The 18,661-nt window shown below is 39.1% G+C and overlaps 1 protein-coding gene across 8 annotated transcripts in view; it reads left to right on the forward strand.

The window, feature by feature from the left end:
• DDX6 (DEAD-box helicase 6) overlaps positions 1 to 18,661 on the forward strand; it is a 42,011-nt gene that overhangs the window by 222 nt on the left and 23,128 nt on the right. For 3 of the 8 annotated variants that reach the window (XR_002825532.1, XM_023739927.1, XM_023739923.1), the window contains exons 1-5: positions 70 to 153; positions 3,355 to 3,825; positions 6,865 to 6,928; positions 7,865 to 7,969; positions 9,179 to 9,280. Coding sequence is in view for 7 of the 8 variants with exons in the window: in XM_023739927.1 (XP_023595695.1) it covers positions 3,626 to 3,825; positions 6,865 to 6,928; positions 7,865 to 7,969; positions 9,179 to 9,280 (471 nt within the window). In the remaining variant the exon portion in view is untranslated. Of the gene's footprint in view, positions 1 to 69; positions 154 to 2,225; positions 3,826 to 6,864; positions 6,929 to 7,864; positions 7,970 to 9,178; positions 9,281 to 18,661 lie in introns of those variants that run through there. The other 5 variants (XM_023739924.1, XM_023739926.1, XM_023739928.1 and 2 more) reach the window with 4 other exon arrangements.

An 18,661-nucleotide genomic window follows, 5' to 3' on the forward strand; every position in this document is an offset into this window, starting at 1 on the left:
CCTCAGGAGCGGGGCGGGGGCAGGAAGAGGCCGAAGCGAGGGGGCCGGGTGGGGGTGGGCGGAGGTTTCCGAGGAGGAAGGAGCCGCCGCCATTTTGGGAGCTTCGAGTCAACAATAAAGGACCGAGGGTGCCTAGCGGGAGTGGCCTCAGTGGTAGGACTTGGGCCTGAGCTGCGGGGAGTGGGGTGAGGTGGTGGGGCCAAGGTCTGAGGAGCCGCCGGGATTGCAGGAAGCCTCGAGCCTGGCGTGTGGGGCGCTCCGAGGCTGAGGCCTAAGGCCTGGCCCGGGCCCTGGGGAGGAAGGCGGGCAGCTGCCGGCAGCTGTGTGGGACGCGGACGCCTGAGAGGAGCAGAATATAGGAATGTCGTGCGCGGCGGGGTCCAGATACAGAGCGGGCAAAGTACTCGGAGGAGTTTTATAGAAGATGATGAGTATGGGAGAGGCAAGGACTCGGGGAGTGGTGTAGGTTATAGGGTACGCGGCGGCCCTATAGGGGGCGGCATGGATATGCAGGATTTGAGGGCCCTGTTAAGAAGAGGGCCAGCAGCTGCTTAAATTGGGATGGGGCTTTTAGATCGATAACAAGAGTGTGTTTGTGGAGCCCCCGAGCCGTGGAGAAAATGAGGGGCTTTCTGAGGTAGGGGTATCACTTCGAGGCCTGTGGAGCGAGTCCCTATTGTTTCCTGCCCGCGGAGCTGGTTCCTGGCTCATGTTGCGCAGATACGATTGCAGGGCCCCAACCCTTTTGTGTTTATGGCCAGAGGAAGCTGACTTGAAGTGTGTAAGGGAGTGAGGGTGCAGAGAACGTAGACCAGAAATTATTGCCTCACAAAACGGGGCTCCTATCATTGGCTTGTCTCTGATTTATCTCTCATTCCCTTTTCTCTTCCAGAGTCTCCTTTTTCCCCTCAGAATAAACCCCACTACAACTTGCATATCTAGCATAGAGAAACTGCGCTGCATTTGTAAACAAAAGCTCTTGTTCGAGATGACAATAATATTTTCAGTGTGAAACTATCATTTGCTAAGTACAACCTGGGAAGTGCAGTAATTAACTCCACTAGTGGCTCCTCCCAATTAGTTTATGTTTCCTTCGTATTTTTGAAAATGTAGAAATACAATTTGCAACTCTAAATTGGGAAGGGCCAGAAGGAGTATTTCTTTCTCTGAGACATAAAACTGCAGTGCAGATTTCAGCTTAATTAAGAGGGGAGCAGCTACCACATAGTCACATTTAGGATCTAGAGAGAAACGAGGTCCTGTTGTGCGTGATGGATAGTAATAATATTTAATGTTTAGGGGTTGCCCTCTTCATCCTCTTAGTGCCTTGCAGACAAGTAAGTCTCCCTGTGTGAACACGGTGATATCGTTCATCATAATAATATAAACCTGCCAAATCAGGAAACCGTTTACTACCCTGAAACTGAAATTAGGTGGCTGTTAACCATGGTCTGCTTAAGTGGTCAGTCAGATGCAGGGAAACTTAGAAATATATAGCTCTGTGTACGTGATAATTAGGATTTGCTTTGAGCAACCTGATTTTCCATTAAATAAGGAAGACATAATAAAGGAGCATTTTATAATTTCGAATTTAAGAAGCTATGATGTATGGCAAAAATAATCACTGGTTCATAAGCTAGTGTATTTTTGTTAAGAAATGTAAAGGAGTTTGAAAAAACAGGCTTTTGTTTTCTGGGATTTGTAATTAAGTTTTTATTTACTAAGTTTTTGAATGCAGTCACGTGCTGCATAACGTCCATTCAGACAACGTCCAACCACATACATGTATGTGGTCCCATAAGGTTACAATAGAGTTCAGAAATCCTGATCGGAGAACCGGACATAGGGAACGCAACAGCTTCTCAGTGGCTGTTTAGTCAATACAGGTATCCTACAGTATTCCGTCTAGCTTTACTAAGTACAGGTAGTCCCTGGGCTACAAATGCCCAACTTACAAACTTCACTTACGTACAACCCATAGTTTCGAACCTACCCTGTAGAAGTCTATTATATTAAAAATTCGAGGTACATACTATGGTTCCTAATAACAAATGGGCACTACTTTGCGATGTGCATCAGAACATTGTTATTACTGTATTATGTTAAAGATGTTTTAGTGTATCTGGAAGTATTTCTTTAATGCGTAAAAGGTACACTATATACCATATATTAAGACACGTATTTGACTGACATTAGATATGGACCATACCTAACTGTTCCGACTTATGTACAAATTCAACTTAAAGACAGACGTAGGAACAGAACTCATTCGTACTCTGAGGACTGCCTGTATATAATATGGTGTTCACACAACGTCCAGATCACAGCATCCTATCACAACATATTGTGGACGTTAAGCAACGCATGATTGTGATTCGATTTTGGGAACAGAATTTAAAAGTGATGGGAGTTGACCAGTTCTTTTTTAAAACAAATAGTTAAATTTAGTACTCTGGGTTTCTTGGAAGGGTTTATTAGAGTCACGAGTGTGCTTAGCCATTCATAGATATTTCCTTTTATACAGGAAATTTTATGTGTTTTTTATCTGTTTTTGAACAATAATGCTATTTTAAATTAGGACATACTTTTGGGAAAAAATAGTAAAATGTAGCTAATAGTTTTTTAGTAGTCAGATTTTATTAAAGTAGTTAAAGATTTTCTTGGCTGTTTTTCAGGCATAAGATTTTGAAATGTAAACATTGCTTCAGTCACTATTTTAAGGAGCAAAAACTTAAGGGAAAAAGGAACATACCACATTTTTCTTCATAAGTTCAGTTTCTATAGTTGAAACTCATAAGGGCACAAAGTTTTTTCTGAAAGTTTAAAGTTCAGGTCAGAAACTTACTTAACTCTTCAGGGACTCTCAGTTGCTGTCAGATAGAAAAAAAAAATTGTTTTGCTCTGTTCATATGTAGATTTACATTAAGTAAATTGTTTGATACATCACTGAGTTGTAACGCGATTACTAAGTATAAAGAATTACTGACTCTTAGGAGTGGCTGAAACTTTTAAAGAATTCATCAGTGAGGAAAGTGAAGCGAAGAGATTGTCATTGACAATTAATGCTAATTTAGTCATAGTATCTTTGTAGTTATCTTCTCTCCAGTTGCTTTGAACTGACAATTTTTGTTGAAGATGTTTGAAATTGATTTGTAGGTTTGGTTTTGAGGCAGTTCATCGTTGTCTTTTCTAGCCTGGATAGTAATTTGGGCTAAGTAAAAATGTATTCTTAATTCTTTAAGAGATGATTTCTTTTTAAAGGTGTTTTTTAAAGGAGTTCTTAACGAAGGAAAACAAAAGTTTTTCTAACTTTCCTATGTGTGCTAATTTAATTTTTTTCCCCCTTTGTTTCAGATTGAAGTGAGTAATTCAGATACAGCTCAACTTTGATAGAGGACTTTTTAAAAATAAAAAGTTGGTTTTGGTGCATGAGAGCAAGTTACTGCTGCTTACGGTTCAGAGACTTACAGGTGCTTGCCTGCATTGCAATAAAGGACTCATATATTGAGCAAGACTTATATTTATCTCTTCGTTTTGGAGAGCCTAATAAACTGTTATTACAGTTTCTCTACTGACTTTCAAAAGTTTTGAAGTTTGAAAGAGACATCTTTACAATTAACACAGCATGAGCACGGCCAGAACAGAGAACCCTGTTATAATGGGTCTATCCAGTCAAAATGGTCAACTGAGGGGCCCTGTGAAGCCCAGTGGTGGCCCCGGAGGAGGGGGAACACAGACACAGCAACAGATGAACCAGCTGAAAAACACCAACACAATCAATAATGGCACTCAACAGCAAGCACAGAGTATGACCACCGCTATTAAGTAAGTGTTAGAATAAACAATAATACACTTGAGGGACTGAGGAGATTTCTTTGTTGTCAACTGCTTTATGCATACCTAATTTAACTGTTTTGATTGCAAATAGAGAACATGTTTTATGCCCACTAGGTATTTGCAGTGGCACAGAATATATTTCTGCCGTAGTTAATTATGGTTTATTAAGTAATAAACAGGCACAGATGGTAGATACCAGTTTTGTATAGATTATTTTTTGAAACATTTCTGGCTTTCGTAATTATCTCAGTATAGAAGTTATTAGCTGAGTTTGTTATATGTGAGTGAAATAATCAGATTCATTTTATTTTTGCCAGTAGAGTTTTCTAGTATTACAAGGGCACCTTAAATCTTAGTTTATTAAGCATCAGTTAAAGCCAGTTTCAAGTTTTAAATTTAAAGAGTCATATTTGCCCAGCCTTCTGAATTCCAGGCATGTTCACTTATAGAAAATTTACCCATAACTTTTTTTGTAGTTTATAGAACTTTGGTTTTCTACCTTTAAAAAGCTTTTCCCTCTTTTTACACACACACAAAACAAGAACCTATTATAAATCGTAGTGAACTCAGGATTTTGAACTCTTGGAAACGCCCATTTCTGAATAGTCCCAACCCCCTTTGTTGACTCTTAAGAATTTAAGAGGCTTGTCTTACTATAGAATATTTTTTCTCTCAAAGCTGTAAGTTTGTAGTCTGTTAGGTTTACGTGCACATGTTAAATGATTTGAATGGTAACTGTCACTCTAAAAAATACAGTTGTAGGAAATTAACATCTAAGACTGTTTAACCCCATTTGAGATTTGGTTTTTGTTGTTAAGAATCTAGCCATATAAATTCATTTAACATCTAGAAATCTTCATAAGGTGATGAAACTTTGGTTCACCGAACTAACTGTGTGTTTTATTACAACAACCTAGATCCCTTCCATGCTTAAGAAGCACTTTCTGAAGAAATTAGCGCTCATAAGCTACCAGGATGCTACATAGATGTAGTTCTCTAGCGACCTATAAGAATTAATTCTGAGTTAAATTGATTTGTTCACTGGGAAAATTGGCATTAATGCATATTCTAGTTATCAGGTGAATGCTTTAATAAGTATAGAAAAAGAATATCAAGTCGTAGTTTGTCTTTTGATAAAATATGAATAAAAACCCATTGCCATCGAGTCGATTCTGACTCTGGTGACCCTGTAGGACAGAGTAGAACTGCCCCATAGGGTTTCCAAGGAGCAGCTGGTGAATTTGAACTGCCAGCCGTTTGCTTAACAACCAAATGCTTAACCACTCCACCGGTATGAATAGGTTAGCAGAATTTAGACTTTTTAATTAAGGATAGAATCATATAAATCTGTTATTTCGTGATGACACAGTATTTTCTGTTTAAACAATTTGTTAATTTTTTAAACAGTTTGTTTTACTTTTCCCAGGATTAATGGTTTCATTTCAATTCAGTCACTTCTTCAGATGTCAGTTCACGTGTCATCTCTTCCATGAAGGCTTCTAGATCCCATCAACTGTCTCAGAACTCTTCTAATACCTCCATCACTTATTTTTCTCAGTTTCAATAGTTATTCTTTGTTTTGACCTCATAAGTCCCTTGTAGAGAGATTTTGCATTAGTGTCTTTTCCATTTTTATTCACTGTTGAATTTGACAATGTGGCAGGTCTGTTGTGATGAACTGACATTTTTGCTTAGAAACTTCGATGTTACTGACTGAGGTGAAGGATTTAGTATCCATACTAGTAAATGGTTATCTGTGTTACAGACTTTTGGATTATGTGGGGCCTTGCTTTAAGTAAAATAAGTGCTTATCTTTCTAAATCAAGACTGAGATGTTTTAGGGGCTCCTGTTATATAAGAATAGCTGTAGTAAAAACATTACTTACTTTAAAGATACACAGTTAAAAGCACTACTGTCTGCAAACATTTCCCAACAATTTTTTATTAGATGCTTTGGGTATTAATTTTATTGAGATTTTTTATCTGACCAAAAGGAAAATTTTGTTCTGTTTGTATTTTCCTTTTTATTCTTTTTCATGTTTTCAAGCATCCTCAGTAAAAAGATTAAGAGACATGCTCATTAACAGCAAATACTGAGTTCTTATTTTGTCAGGCACTGTGCTGAAGGCTTTATAGAAATTGCTTTTTATAGTTCTTAATAACCCGTTTTAGATATGAGAGAAGGAGGCCTAGAAAAGTAACTGGTGCAAAGTAGCAGAAGTAGGAGAGTCAAGACTTCAACTGAGGTCTGAAATTTCAGAGCTCTTAATTTTAACTAGTCACCAAAAGTTATAAACTCAGATGCCTACAGGACTGTGCCAAATTAGAGGGTACTTAACCTGTTTGGGAGCCCTGGTGGCCACAGTGAGTTAAGTGCTTGGCTGCTAACCGAAAAGGTCAGTAGTTTGAACCCAGCCAGCAGCTCCCCGGGAGAAAGATATGGCGGCCTGCTTCTGTAAAGATTACGGCCTTGAAAACCCTATGGGACAGTTCTACTCCGTCCTACTTGGTCGCTATATCAGCAACAACGGTGGGTTTGGTTTGGGTTTGGTTTTTTGCCCTATTTAAAGGAGACAGCTGCTTGATTTTAAATTCTACTTACTAGGTGCTATGAGACTGTTACCATGGAAGAATTTGGAACTGGTGTTGCTAAAGCATCCAATTTTTCAAGAAAAATTAGAATCTAGACTTTTACATGAAATCACTTAATTTTTCTTGTTGGCAACTAATTTAAATTATCACATCCTTGCACTATGAAGGTCAAACAAAACATGGGTTGCAGATGAATGCTTTACTCACTTCTATTTTTGATTTTTGATCCTCTCTAGATTGTTTCTCTTTGTAAGCAGAACACTTTTTCTAAAGTTGTTTGACTCTGTTGTTAGCTATATTCTTAAGTAAATGGCACTATATTAAATTTACCATGCTTGTTCAGAAGTTAGTTATAATTGAGATGAATCATCTTTGTATTATTAGAATATTGATGCCATGAATTCTGAAACTTCAGTTTTATTATATTCTCTGTAGACCTGGTGATGACTGGAAAAAGACTTTAAAACTCCCTCCAAAGGATCTAAGAATCAAAACTTCGGTAAGTTGGTTGAGAAATTCAGGGGGAAAAGTGTTGTAGAAACTCTAGAAGTGAAGTAGTTACTCATAGTAACAATAAACGCTATGTTTACTCTTAAGTAGGTTGAAATTACTCTAATTGTATAGACCGTATATTTTGAAAGGCCAAAAATTTCCACCATTCCTTGAAATATTTACTTATTTACATAATGATAGATGGTGTATTTATAGTATATAATGTATGATTATAATATGTACATCTTACAGTCTAGTTTATGGAATACTTTTAATGGTTTTCAAGGCATTTTCTCAGAATTCTCTTTTGTTGCCAACAACTGTAAGATAAACAGACTAGATTTTATCCCCATTTTGTGAATGAGAAAACTGAAGTTCACAGATGTTAGCTCACTTAGCCCAGTGTTCTCAGCCAGGGCTGATTTTGCCACCCCCCCCCCGGGGACATTTAGCAATGTCCAGAGACATTTTTGGTTATCACAACTGGGGAGCTGCTACAGGACAGCCCCCTACAACAAAGAATTTTCTTGCCCAGAATGTCAAAAGTGCTGAACTTGAGAAACCCTGGTTTAGCCAAGCATATTTGTGGTTAATGAGTGGTGGAACCAGAATTCGACCCTACTACCTCTGTGACTTCCAGTTCACAACATGATACTTGTGTGTATAGAAAATAACAGTATTCTACCAGTCCTTAGAAGAATGTGACCAGAGGATGGCTTTTTCCCAAAACATAGTTTTTAAGTGGCTTGTGTGCGTTGAAGGGAGAGTAGTTGTTCTTCAAGAATAGTTGAAATATATAGATCAAGACAGAAGTAATCTGCTTATGTTTATATTTAAGATGGAGTAGGTAAAGAATTAGCCTCTCAGACAAGTTTCTTAAGCATATTAACTACCAAAGGAACACAGTTGTACTTTATTCTGTTTTTCTTGTTTGTTTGGCTAGGATGTGACCTCCACAAAAGGAAATGAATTTGAAGATTACTGTTTGAAACGGGAGTTACTAATGGGAATTTTTGAAATGGGCTGGGAAAAGCCATCTCCTATTCAGGTATGTTTCACCCTTTCATAGCGTATGTAATGTTGTAAGTTGATTCTAAGCATTACATTTCTTTTTGATCTATGGGAACGGTACAGTGCAACCTGTTTTCTCTTTCTCTTTGTTGTTCTCCATTTCTCTCTCTACTTGCATGCAAGCACATGCACTCACACTATCTTTCTGAACCTTTTAAAGGTAAATTATAAAATCATGGCCCTTTACTTCTAAATATTTCAATGTATATTTTCTAAGAATAGGGCTATTCTCTCATATAATACAGTTATCATTTTTAGTCAGTTTAACATTGATAAAATATTTCTACCTCATCAGTTGTATTCCAATTTTCAGTTGACTCCAGACTGTCCCTTATAGCGTTTTTTTTCTTCTGTACAGGATCCAGTCTAGGATTAGACATTGCATTTAGTTGTTCTGTCTCTTTAACCTCTTTTTTTTTTTTTTAATTTTATTTATTTTGTTGTTGCTGAAAATATACACAGCAAAACATACACCAATTCAACAGTTTCTACATATACCATTTGGTAGCATTGATTATATTCTTTGAGTTGTCAACCATCCTCACCCTCCTTTTCTGAGTTGTTCCTCCCCCATTAACACAAATTCACTGCCTCCCCAAGGGGGGGCAGTTGCTGTTACCAGTTTGGTTCCCTGTAGATAATTCTTAAAAGAGCATAATGCTCAAGGCAGGCATTTTTTACTAGTTAAGCTAAACTATTGTTTGGTTTTAAGACTTCAGGGGATTTTTTGGTTTAAGGTTTAAAGATTATCTCAGGGCAGTAGTTTCAGGGGTTCATCCAACCTTCACAGCTCCAGAAAGTCTAGAGTCCCTCAGAATTTGAAATTCTGTTCTACATTTTCCTCCTTTTGATTGGGATTCTTCTATAGAATCATTGATCAAAATGTCTTTAACCTCTTTTAATTGTGAACATTTCACTAGTGGTTTTTTTTTCTTTTTTTTTTTTTAAATATTTTACGACGTTGACATTTTAAAAACAGCCCTCCCTCCTTTTTCTTGGGATAAGTATATATGTAGCAAAACACTTGCCATTTCAACATTCTTTGCATTCTTTGCAGTGACTTTAACTCATGTTCATCATCCTGTTCAACCATCACCCTTACCTGTTCCCAGATTTTTCTGTCGCCCCTCTTTATTTAATAGAAACTTTCTCATTTTGGGTTTGTCTGATGTTTCCACATAATTAGATTGAAGTTTGCGTTCTCAGCTGGAATACTGCAGAAGTCACGTTGTGGCCTTCCAGGATATCACGTTTGGAGGCATACACAACGTCTGTCCATCCCTCACTGGTGATGTTAATTTTGATTACCCTGTCAAGGTGTTGTCCGATTTTTCTGCTGTGTAATTACTTTTTTTCCCTCCCTTGAAGCTAATCAGCAGTCTGTGGGGAGCACTTTAATATCATGCAGATATTTTGAGGTGAAATTCACCTAACATAAAATTAACTGTTATAAAGTGAACAATTCAGTGGCATTTAGTACATTGACAGTGTTGTGCAACCCCCACCCCTATCTAGTTCCAAGACATTTCATCACTCCAAAAGAAAACCCTATACCTATTAAGCAGTACCTATTAAATACTCCTTTCTCCCCTCAGCTGCTGGCAACCACCAGTCTGCTGTCTCTGTGATTTACTTGTCTGAATGTTTCATGTAAATGGAATCATACATTATGTGACCTTTTATATCTGGCTTCTTTTACTTGGCATAATGTTTTCAAAGTTTGTCAAGTTGTAGCATGTATCAGTATTTCATCCCTTTTTATTGCTAAGTAATATTCCACTGAATGTTATATACCATATTTTGTATCTGTTCATCCATTGATGGATTGTTTCTACCTTTTGGCTTTGAATAAAGCTGTCATCCATTGATGATTCTTTGTTTATACCGTGATGATTACAAAAATGATGAGTTTCCAACTCGAGCATTCCTTCCACAGTTGGCCCTACAAAGAAGAGCCTTTAGTTATTCCCACCTTATATATCTATTATCAGTATGACTCCTGAATTTGTTTGTTTCCAGCAGTATTTTTGTGTTCAGATTGTCCTAGATTTGGCCAGTGAGAGCTCTTTGATGTACCCCCTTCATTTTTCTTGAGCACTTACTTTCTGGAATAACATGGATGCCAGGCTTATTTACCTCCCCTGCCACAGCTTTGGAATCAGCCATTTCCCCAAGGGGCCCTGATTCCTGTTATTGGGGGGCAGTGTTAAAGATGTGGCAGTCAGCTTCCATAAAGATTACACCTTGGAAACCCTATGAAGCAGTTCTGTTCCGTCCAGTAGCATCACTATGAGTTGAAATCGACTCGATGGCAATGGATTTGGTTTTTTTTTTTTTAATTGAAGACCAAGTTCTGGGGACTGGCGCACTCTTTTTCTACTAGGGCTTTTAGTGGAAAGAACAATAAAAAGATACATATTCATGTATACATAAATATGCATTATACATGCAAGTTTGTGAGCATGTGTTCATTGTCTTAAGTTTATAAAACGGTTCAATCCAAGCTGGGCTAAGGACAAAAACCCTGTGACACCATTCAGCACTTTTTCATTGAGCAAATATGTACTGAATGACTTACAAGGTGTTAGGCACTGGGGATACTGTGATGAACAAGGCGGATAGGATTCCTGCCCTCACAGTCTGGTGGAAAGGATGCCTAATTGTACGTGTAATTCCAGTATAGCATGATGGACACATTTCTAGTTGAAGATATATAGTCCTAAGGGAAAGATGGAATAACCTGCAAGAAGTGATCCATGTTCCAAGCAGAGAATACAGTGGTGATTGACCAGAGGTGAGAGTGTGCTTTGTGGGCCAACCAAAAGTTTATTATGACTGGAGAGAACATCAAGATAAGGCTATGTATTATCAGATATATAGGCAACTTGGGTGCAAATATAAAAAGTATTTAGACGTCTGCTTTTTTATAGTGCAATTCATGTTAATTTATCTACAGGAATGAAAAGACTTATGGTGAGTTCTTCTACTCTAGAGACTGTATCATTCAACTTTGTACCTCCAGTATTTAGCACAGCAGCACCTGGCAGACAGTAGGCTTTCAATGTTCAGTTGTACTTAAAATACTTAAGGTTACCTATGTCTACAGGTGAACGTGGTCTAGGGAAGTATTTAAGAGCATTAACTGCAATCAGTCTGCCCTGGTTGAATTCCAGTTCTCCTCTTTTCTGAGTTAATTATTTGGGGTACCTCTCTAAGCCACAGTTTCCTCAGCTGTAAAATTGGAGTAGTAGTATATTACATAGGGTTGTTTTGTAGGTTAAGTTAGATAATTAGAACAAGTATACTTAGTACAAGGAGCCCTGGTGGTGCAACGATTAAGTGCTTGGCTGTGAACTGAAAGGTCAGAGGTTCGAAGCCACCAGCTAGTCCACGGGTGAAAAGACCTGATGATCTGCTCCCCTAAAGGTGACAGCCTAGGAAACCCAATGAGGCAGTTCTATTCTGTCCTCTAGGATTCCTGTGAGTCAGAATCAACTCAGCAGCTCACGGCACACAACATGCTTAGTACAGTGCCTGAAACCCACTGCCATGGAGTCATTTCCAACTCAGAGTGTCCCCATAGGGTTTCCAAGGCTGTAAATCTTTATGGAAGCAGACTGCCACATCTTTCTCCTGAGGAGCCGCTGGTGGTTTCGAACCACTGACTTTTCGGTTAGCAGTCGAATGCTTTAACCACTGTGCCACCAGGGCACCTTAATGCAGTGCCTAGTACATGATAAATGCTCAATAAATGTTATGGACTATTATCTCATTTAGTAGTTCTATCAAAAAAGGAAATTTGGTTAATTTAGCAGACCTAATTCTTGATGGACCATTGTTGTGTGCCTTCGAGTCAGTTGTGACTCATAGCGACCTTACAGGACAGAGTAGAACTACCCCATAGGGTTTCCTGGACTGTAATCTTTACAGGAGCAGATGAGTCAGATGTTCCTCACCCACCCCCCGCAGAGCTGCTGACCAGATCTCACAGCCTAGCACTTAACCATTGCTCTACCACGGCTCCTTCGATGGACCCTTACTGGCTCCTGTTTCTCATCTTGTGTTAAAATTTAAAATTGACTTTGTTACTTGTACACTCAGTATTGATATATAGGTAATTAGTGCTCCAGTCACTGCCAGTCTGATATCTAGCTTTTTCTGTAAAGTAGAAATAATAAGGCAAGCTCCCTCAGGGTTTTTATCGTGACGGTCAGATGTAAGCTATAAACAAAGTGTTTTGAACTAGCAGAACACTGTATAAGTATCAGTATTACTTTAGATACCTAAGACTACCATTCATATTGTCTGTCTTCCCTGTTTTCTCCTGAGAATTCATGGAAAGCACAAGATGTTACTTAGAATCATTGGGTAAAAAGCCATAAGTATTAGGATTTTAGAACCAAGAAGGAATGTAGAAATCTTACTAGTAAAATCCCGCCTCATGACTGGCTGGTTGCTTGCTGCTATTCTTTCCATTCTTATTCATCTTCTCTTCTTGTTTTTCCTTTTGTTTTTCCCCTAATACGTATCTATTGTCTTCTAATTATTCTGTTGTTGATTTCTACTTTTATGGCTTTATGGTCAGAAAGATGCTTTGTAATATTTCTGTACTTTGGATTCTGTTAATGCTTGCTTTATGGCCTAATAAGTGATCTATTCTGGAGAATATTCCATGTGCATTGCAAGAGAAAATATACTTGGCTGCTGTTGGGTGGTGTGTTCTGTATATGTCTATAAGATCAAGTTGGTTGATTGTAGCAATTAAGTCTTCCGTGTCTTTGTTGAGCTTCTTTCTGGATGTTCTGTCCTTCACCGAAAGTGGTGTGTTGTAGTCTCCTACTACTATCATGGAGCTGTCTGTCTGTCTTCTTCAGTGCTGTTAGAGTTTGTTTTATGTATTTTGGAGCCCTGTCGTTGGGTGCGTAAATGCTTAGTGTAGTTACGCCCTCCTGGTGTATTGACCCTTTAATCATTATATAGTGTCCTTCTTTATCCTTTGTGGTGGATTTTACTTCAAAGTCTGTTTTGTCAGAGATCAGTATTGCCACTCCTGCTCTTTTTTGAGTGTTGTTTGCTTGATATATTTTTTTTTCCATCCTTTGAGTTTTAGTTAGCGTCTTTAAGTCTAAGCTGTGTCTCTTGTAGGCAGCATATAGATGGATCGTGTCTTTTTATCCAGTCTGCCACTCTGTCTCTTTATTGGTGCATTTAGTCCATTTACATTCAGCATAATTATTGATAGGTATGAGTTTAGTGCTGTCATTTTGATGTCTTTTTTTGTGTGTTGTTGACAGTTTCTTTGTTCCACTTAATTTTCTGTGCTGAGTCGTTTTATGTATTTTCTTTTCATCTTTTTCATTGTTGTTGGTTTTGTGTTTGCTGAGTCTTTATATTTTTCTAGTTTTTTATTTTGACTTGTACGATTGTTAGTTTCCTTTGTGGTTACCTTAATATTTACCCCTATTTTTCTAAGTTTCTACCAGTCTTTTCTTTCTTTATATTGCCTTGACTTCCTCTCCATATGAAAAATCTGTGTCTACATTTTTTAAGTGCTTCCTTTTTGTTTTAATGTTGTCATCTTTTACATATTGACGTCTCTGTTTCCCTATTTTCAGTGTTTTAGCTTTGATTTCTTTTGTGACTTCCCTATCTGGGTTGATATCTGGTTGCTCTGTCCTGTGTTCTAGTCTTGGGTTGTTATCTGATGTTGCTGATTTTCTAACCAGAGGACTCCCTTTAGTATTTCTTGTAATTTTGGTTTGGTTTTTGCAAATTCTCTAAACTCCTGTTTATCTGGAAATGTCTGATTTTGCCATCATATTTGAGAGACAGTTTTGCTGGATATATAGTTCTTGGCTGGCAATTTTTTTCCTTCAAGGCTTTGTATATGTCATCCCATTGCCGCCTTGTCTGCATGGTTTCTGCTGAGTAGTCTGAGCTTATTCTTATTGACTCTCCTTTGTAGATGACTTTTTGTTTATCCCTAGCTGCTCTTAAAATTCTTTATCTTTGGTCTTGGCAAGTTTGATTCTAATGTGTCTTAGTGACTTTCTTTTGGGATCTACCTTATGTGGGGTTCGATGAGCATCTTGGATAGATATCTTGTCATCTTTCACGGTATCAGGGAACTTTTCTGCCAGCAAATCTTCAACAATTCTCTCTGTATTTTCTGTTATCCCACCCTGTTCAGGTACTCCAGTCACTCGTAGGTTATTCCTGTTGATAGAGTCCCACATAATTCTTAGGGTTTCTTCATTTGTTTTAATCTTTCTATTTGTTTTTTCCTCAAATAAGTTGGTGTCAAGTGCTTTATCTTGAGTCTCAACAATTTGACGTCCAGTGTCACCATTCTGTTCCTATGACTTTCTGTTGAGTTGTCTAATTCTGTAATTTTATTGTTAATCTTCTGGATTTCTGATTGCTGTCTTTCTGTGGGTTCTTGCAGCCTGTTAAATTTGTCATTATGCTTTTCTCTAGTCTTTTTAATTTCCTCTATTGCGTGTTCTGCGTTTTGCTTAATTTCCTGAAGAGTTCTGTGTATTAATCTTTTGTATTCTGCCTCTGGTAATTCCAAGAAATTTTCCTGCTATGGAAAATTTCTAGATTCTTTATTTTGGGAGCTTGCTGAAGCCATCATGGATTGCCTCTTTATGTGATTTGATATTGACTGTTGTCTGCGAGCCATCAGTAAGTTATTATATTTATGTTTGCTTACTGTGTCCTAGCTTCTTGTTTTGTTTTGATATGCCCAAATAGGCTGCTCGTATGAGCTAGTTTGATTATTGGCACCTTTGAAGCTTTAATGTCCTGTCACCAGATGGTTAGATCCTGTTAACTAGGTATGTGAGCTAAGGAGTCTGCCCAGTCCTCCCATATGGATTCAGCTCAGGTACCCAGGTAGATAGCTACTAAGTGTGTGGTGGAGGCTCTCACTTACAGTCCTAGACAGGCGTGGGTGATTGGTGTAGGCACAGGCAGGGGGACACACTCTGAGCAAGGCAGGGGGCTGACGGCCACCTCCTAGTATCCAGGAGGAAGGCATGTCCCTGTTCCCTAGGACGCGTAGGTGAGTGGGTTTTGCAGCCGGACTACGTGCACCTAATGCTGTTGGCTGTAAGGACTGGCAGGCACCTCTTATTCATTGTCCCCTATTGCACGTGGTGTGGGTGGAGCCAGCAGTCCTCAGGCCCCTGATGTGGGTAGGTGAAGACCCTGCTTTATGGGCAGAGCAGTGTCATGTCAAGAACCTGCCATTTCACAGCTGAAACAGCTAAAGTTAGACTTGTGGTATATACCCTTTTGTACTGTGGTAATGAGGGCCTACGCTGTTGAGATGGTTCCACACAAGTCTATGCAGGGGGACCGGTACTCAAAGTTTGTGGATCCCTTATGCCTGTCCCTAGGCAAAGGAGCTGTGCCTACCCTGGATTCCTGGCTTAGGGGAGCCTGCAGTTTATTTTTTCCCATTTGTTAATTGGTTCACTCTCCAAGGCCGGGAGAATGGCTCAGGGCATGTGACGGACGCTACTTCTGGCCCAGGGCACTCGGCTGTTGCTGAAGCTGGTTCGGGACCCAGTGCAGAGCAGGGAGCAGGGAGGTAAATGGGAGAGAGGTTTTTCCCTAAGGGGAGTGTTTTTGATCTGCGCGTTGTACGCAAGTACTTATTTTTCACCAGCGTGGGCTGCTTCTCACTGGTTCTGGGTGGCCATGTAGGCTCTCTGTCCTGGGTCTCTCCCAGTGCGGAAAACACGCCTCCTGAGCACCGCTGCTTGTCTGCCTCACTGCTCACCCATGAGCTGCTCAGGCCTGAAGGGCTCAGGCTCTCCCTGGGGTCAGGTCTGGTAACTCCTCACTGCTTCCAAACCGTCTCTCCCTCCCCCTGCCACTCAGTCCGGTTCCTCAACTCTGCCTTTGTTGTTCAGGGCCCCCAGATATATATATATAATCGAATCACTTGTTTTTTCGGGTCTTTGTTGTAAGAGGGTCCACCGGAAGTGTCTGACTACTCCGCCATCTTGGCCCCGCCTCCCCTATTCTGTAGCACTTGGTTTTACAGTTTCATCCAGGCATTTGAGTTTTTTTTTAAGATCTAGAACTTAGTTACAGTTTGGCTGTAATATTGTTGGGAGAATGAGGCGTGTACAGTTGTATGCTCACAGAAGAGGATTTTACCCTGGCAGAGTTGAACCAGATAATACTACAGATTCTTCCCACACATCATCTGTTGATGTAGCCGTCTGTAACTATACTTATAGATCTGAATGCTGTGCTCAGTTGCATAACTTTGGCATTCTGAAGGGATAGCTTTATAGGAACACTGATTTTGGAGGATCTAAGAAAACCTACTGTTTTATTCTGCTTAACATCGTGAACCCTTATACTGACTTAGAGATATAAGACTTAAAGGTGACAGCTTTTGCTACTTCAGACCCTGGGCATACCTTTTAAAGATTTTTTAGAAAAGAAGGTGAAATGGAGGATAGTTAGTCCATTACTGAGGGAGGCATGGAAGGTCCTTACTGTTAGCAACAAAATTTCATACCAGGTCAAGAATCTCAAATTATTTAGTCAACTAGGTCTGACAGTATAAGTCAGTTCTTCTGCTAACATGAATTTATTATGACTAGAAAAATTGTTTTCCTAAGTCTTTTAATGCAACATTTCCTTACTGGTGGTTGTTGGTTGCCATCGAGTCAATTCCAATTCTTGGTGACCCCATGTATGTCAGAGTATAACTGTATTATTCTATAGGGTTTTTCAATAGTTGGTATTTCAGAAGTAGATTAACAGGTCTTTCTTCTGAGGTACCTCTAGGTGAATTTGAACTACCGGTCTTTACAGTGGAGCACGTTAACTGTTTCACCACCCAGTGACTCCTTCCTCCCTGGTTACCGTTATAAAATTGGAGTGCGTCCCTTAAGTTAGAGATATCATTGAAATTACTATCTCCCATCTCCTTTTTTCTGGGTAGCAGGGGGCATCTATGACAGTCACTATACCTCCTCCACAGTACACAGGTTTTTTTTTTTTCCTGAAACTAAAGTTCTTAAGCTCAGCTGGCCGTGGAAATAAGAGAAAGCAGGTACTCTAAATGTAATTTCAAGCTTTTGTAGGTACCACACTTTTGAAAATGTCTCTCAATCCTAGGAAATTGGAAAGTATACTTTTTTTTTGTTGGTAGGCAACAGAAACCAACTTGGGCTAACTTAAGCAAAAGGAAATTTATTGAATGAATATCAAGAGTTCACACGATTCATGGAAGTCTGCAGAAACTTAAAAATAGCTAGGAACTGAGGCAGCTCTGAAGGGCTAGGAAGCAGTAATGGATACTCTATAAGAATTTAGATTCTTCGGAGGGAGCATTCACCAGGTTTACCTTAGGTCACATGTCTACTGCTTGGCTTAGAAGGTTGACCAGATTCTATCAATTTGGGGTGGGAAGTAATTCTTCAGAACAAAGTTGAGGTGCTACTAACCAGTTGTTGATTCCTACACCCTATGTGTGTCAGTAGAACTGTACTCCATAAAGTTTTCAGTGACTGATTTTCTGAAAGTAGATCACCAGGCCTTTCTTCTGAGGTGCCTCTGGGTGTGCTCAAGCCTCCAACCTTTTGGTTAGCAGCTGAGTACGTGAACTATTTGCACCACCCAGGTTCTCTCAGAACCTGCTAGGAAAGGGAAATGAATACTGGGTAGCCAGAACATAAACAGTCCCTAGATCTTATAGTGGAGCATGGACTTAGAGCTAGGCAGCCCTAAGGTGTTTTTTTGTTTTAAATAACAGTTTTGTTGAGATACAGTTCACATACCATGCAATTCACTTATTCATAATGCACAATTCAGTGATTTTTAGTTTATTCACAGAGTTACACAGCCATCACCACAATCAGTTTTAGAACCTTTTCATCACCCCAAAAAGAAACCCCTTTAGCAGTCATCCTTCATTTCCTCCCACCCCTGAGCAACCACTGATTTACTTTTTGACTCTATAGATTTGCCTATTCCGAACATTTCATATGAATGGAATCAGATAATACGTGTTTTTTTGTGACTGGCATAAGGTTTATCCATGTTGTAGCATGTATTCGTACTTCATTCTTTTTTATTGCCAAATAATATTTTATTATATGGAGATACCACATTTGGTTTATCTGTTCATCATTTGATAGGCATTTGTGTTGTCTCCACTTGTTTGCTATCATGAATAATGCCGCTGTCAACATTTGTTTGCAAGTTTTTGTGTGGAGATATGTTTTCATCTATCTCAGGTATATGCCTAAGAGTAGAGTTACTGATCATGTGGTAACTGTGTTTAACCTTTTGAGGAGCTGCCAGGCTGTTTTCTCAGGTGACTCCACCACATTATATTCCCACCAGCAGTATATGAGGATTCCGAATTCTCCACATCCTTGCCAGTACGTGTTATTATTAGCAGACCTAAGTTTGAATCCTGGTTCTAGCGTTTCTTGTGTTGTGACTTGGGGCAAAACAGTTAAATCTGAGGATCTGTTTTGTCGGTTATAAAACAAGTGTAAAATACCTAACTTGAAAGGATGTAAAAAACATAAAGTGTGTAAGTACCTAGCACACTGCTTGGGCACATAGTAAGCATTAAACAGTTTTTAGTTTCCTTCTTCCTTTTCCTCCTTCCTGACAGCACCCCATGATT

This window comes from Trichechus manatus, unplaced genomic scaffold (assembly GCF_000243295.1).
Source record: "Trichechus manatus latirostris isolate Lorelei unplaced genomic scaffold, TriManLat1.0 scaffold00143, whole genome shotgun sequence".
NCBI classification, from domain to species: domain Eukaryota; kingdom Metazoa; phylum Chordata; class Mammalia; order Sirenia; family Trichechidae; genus Trichechus; species Trichechus manatus.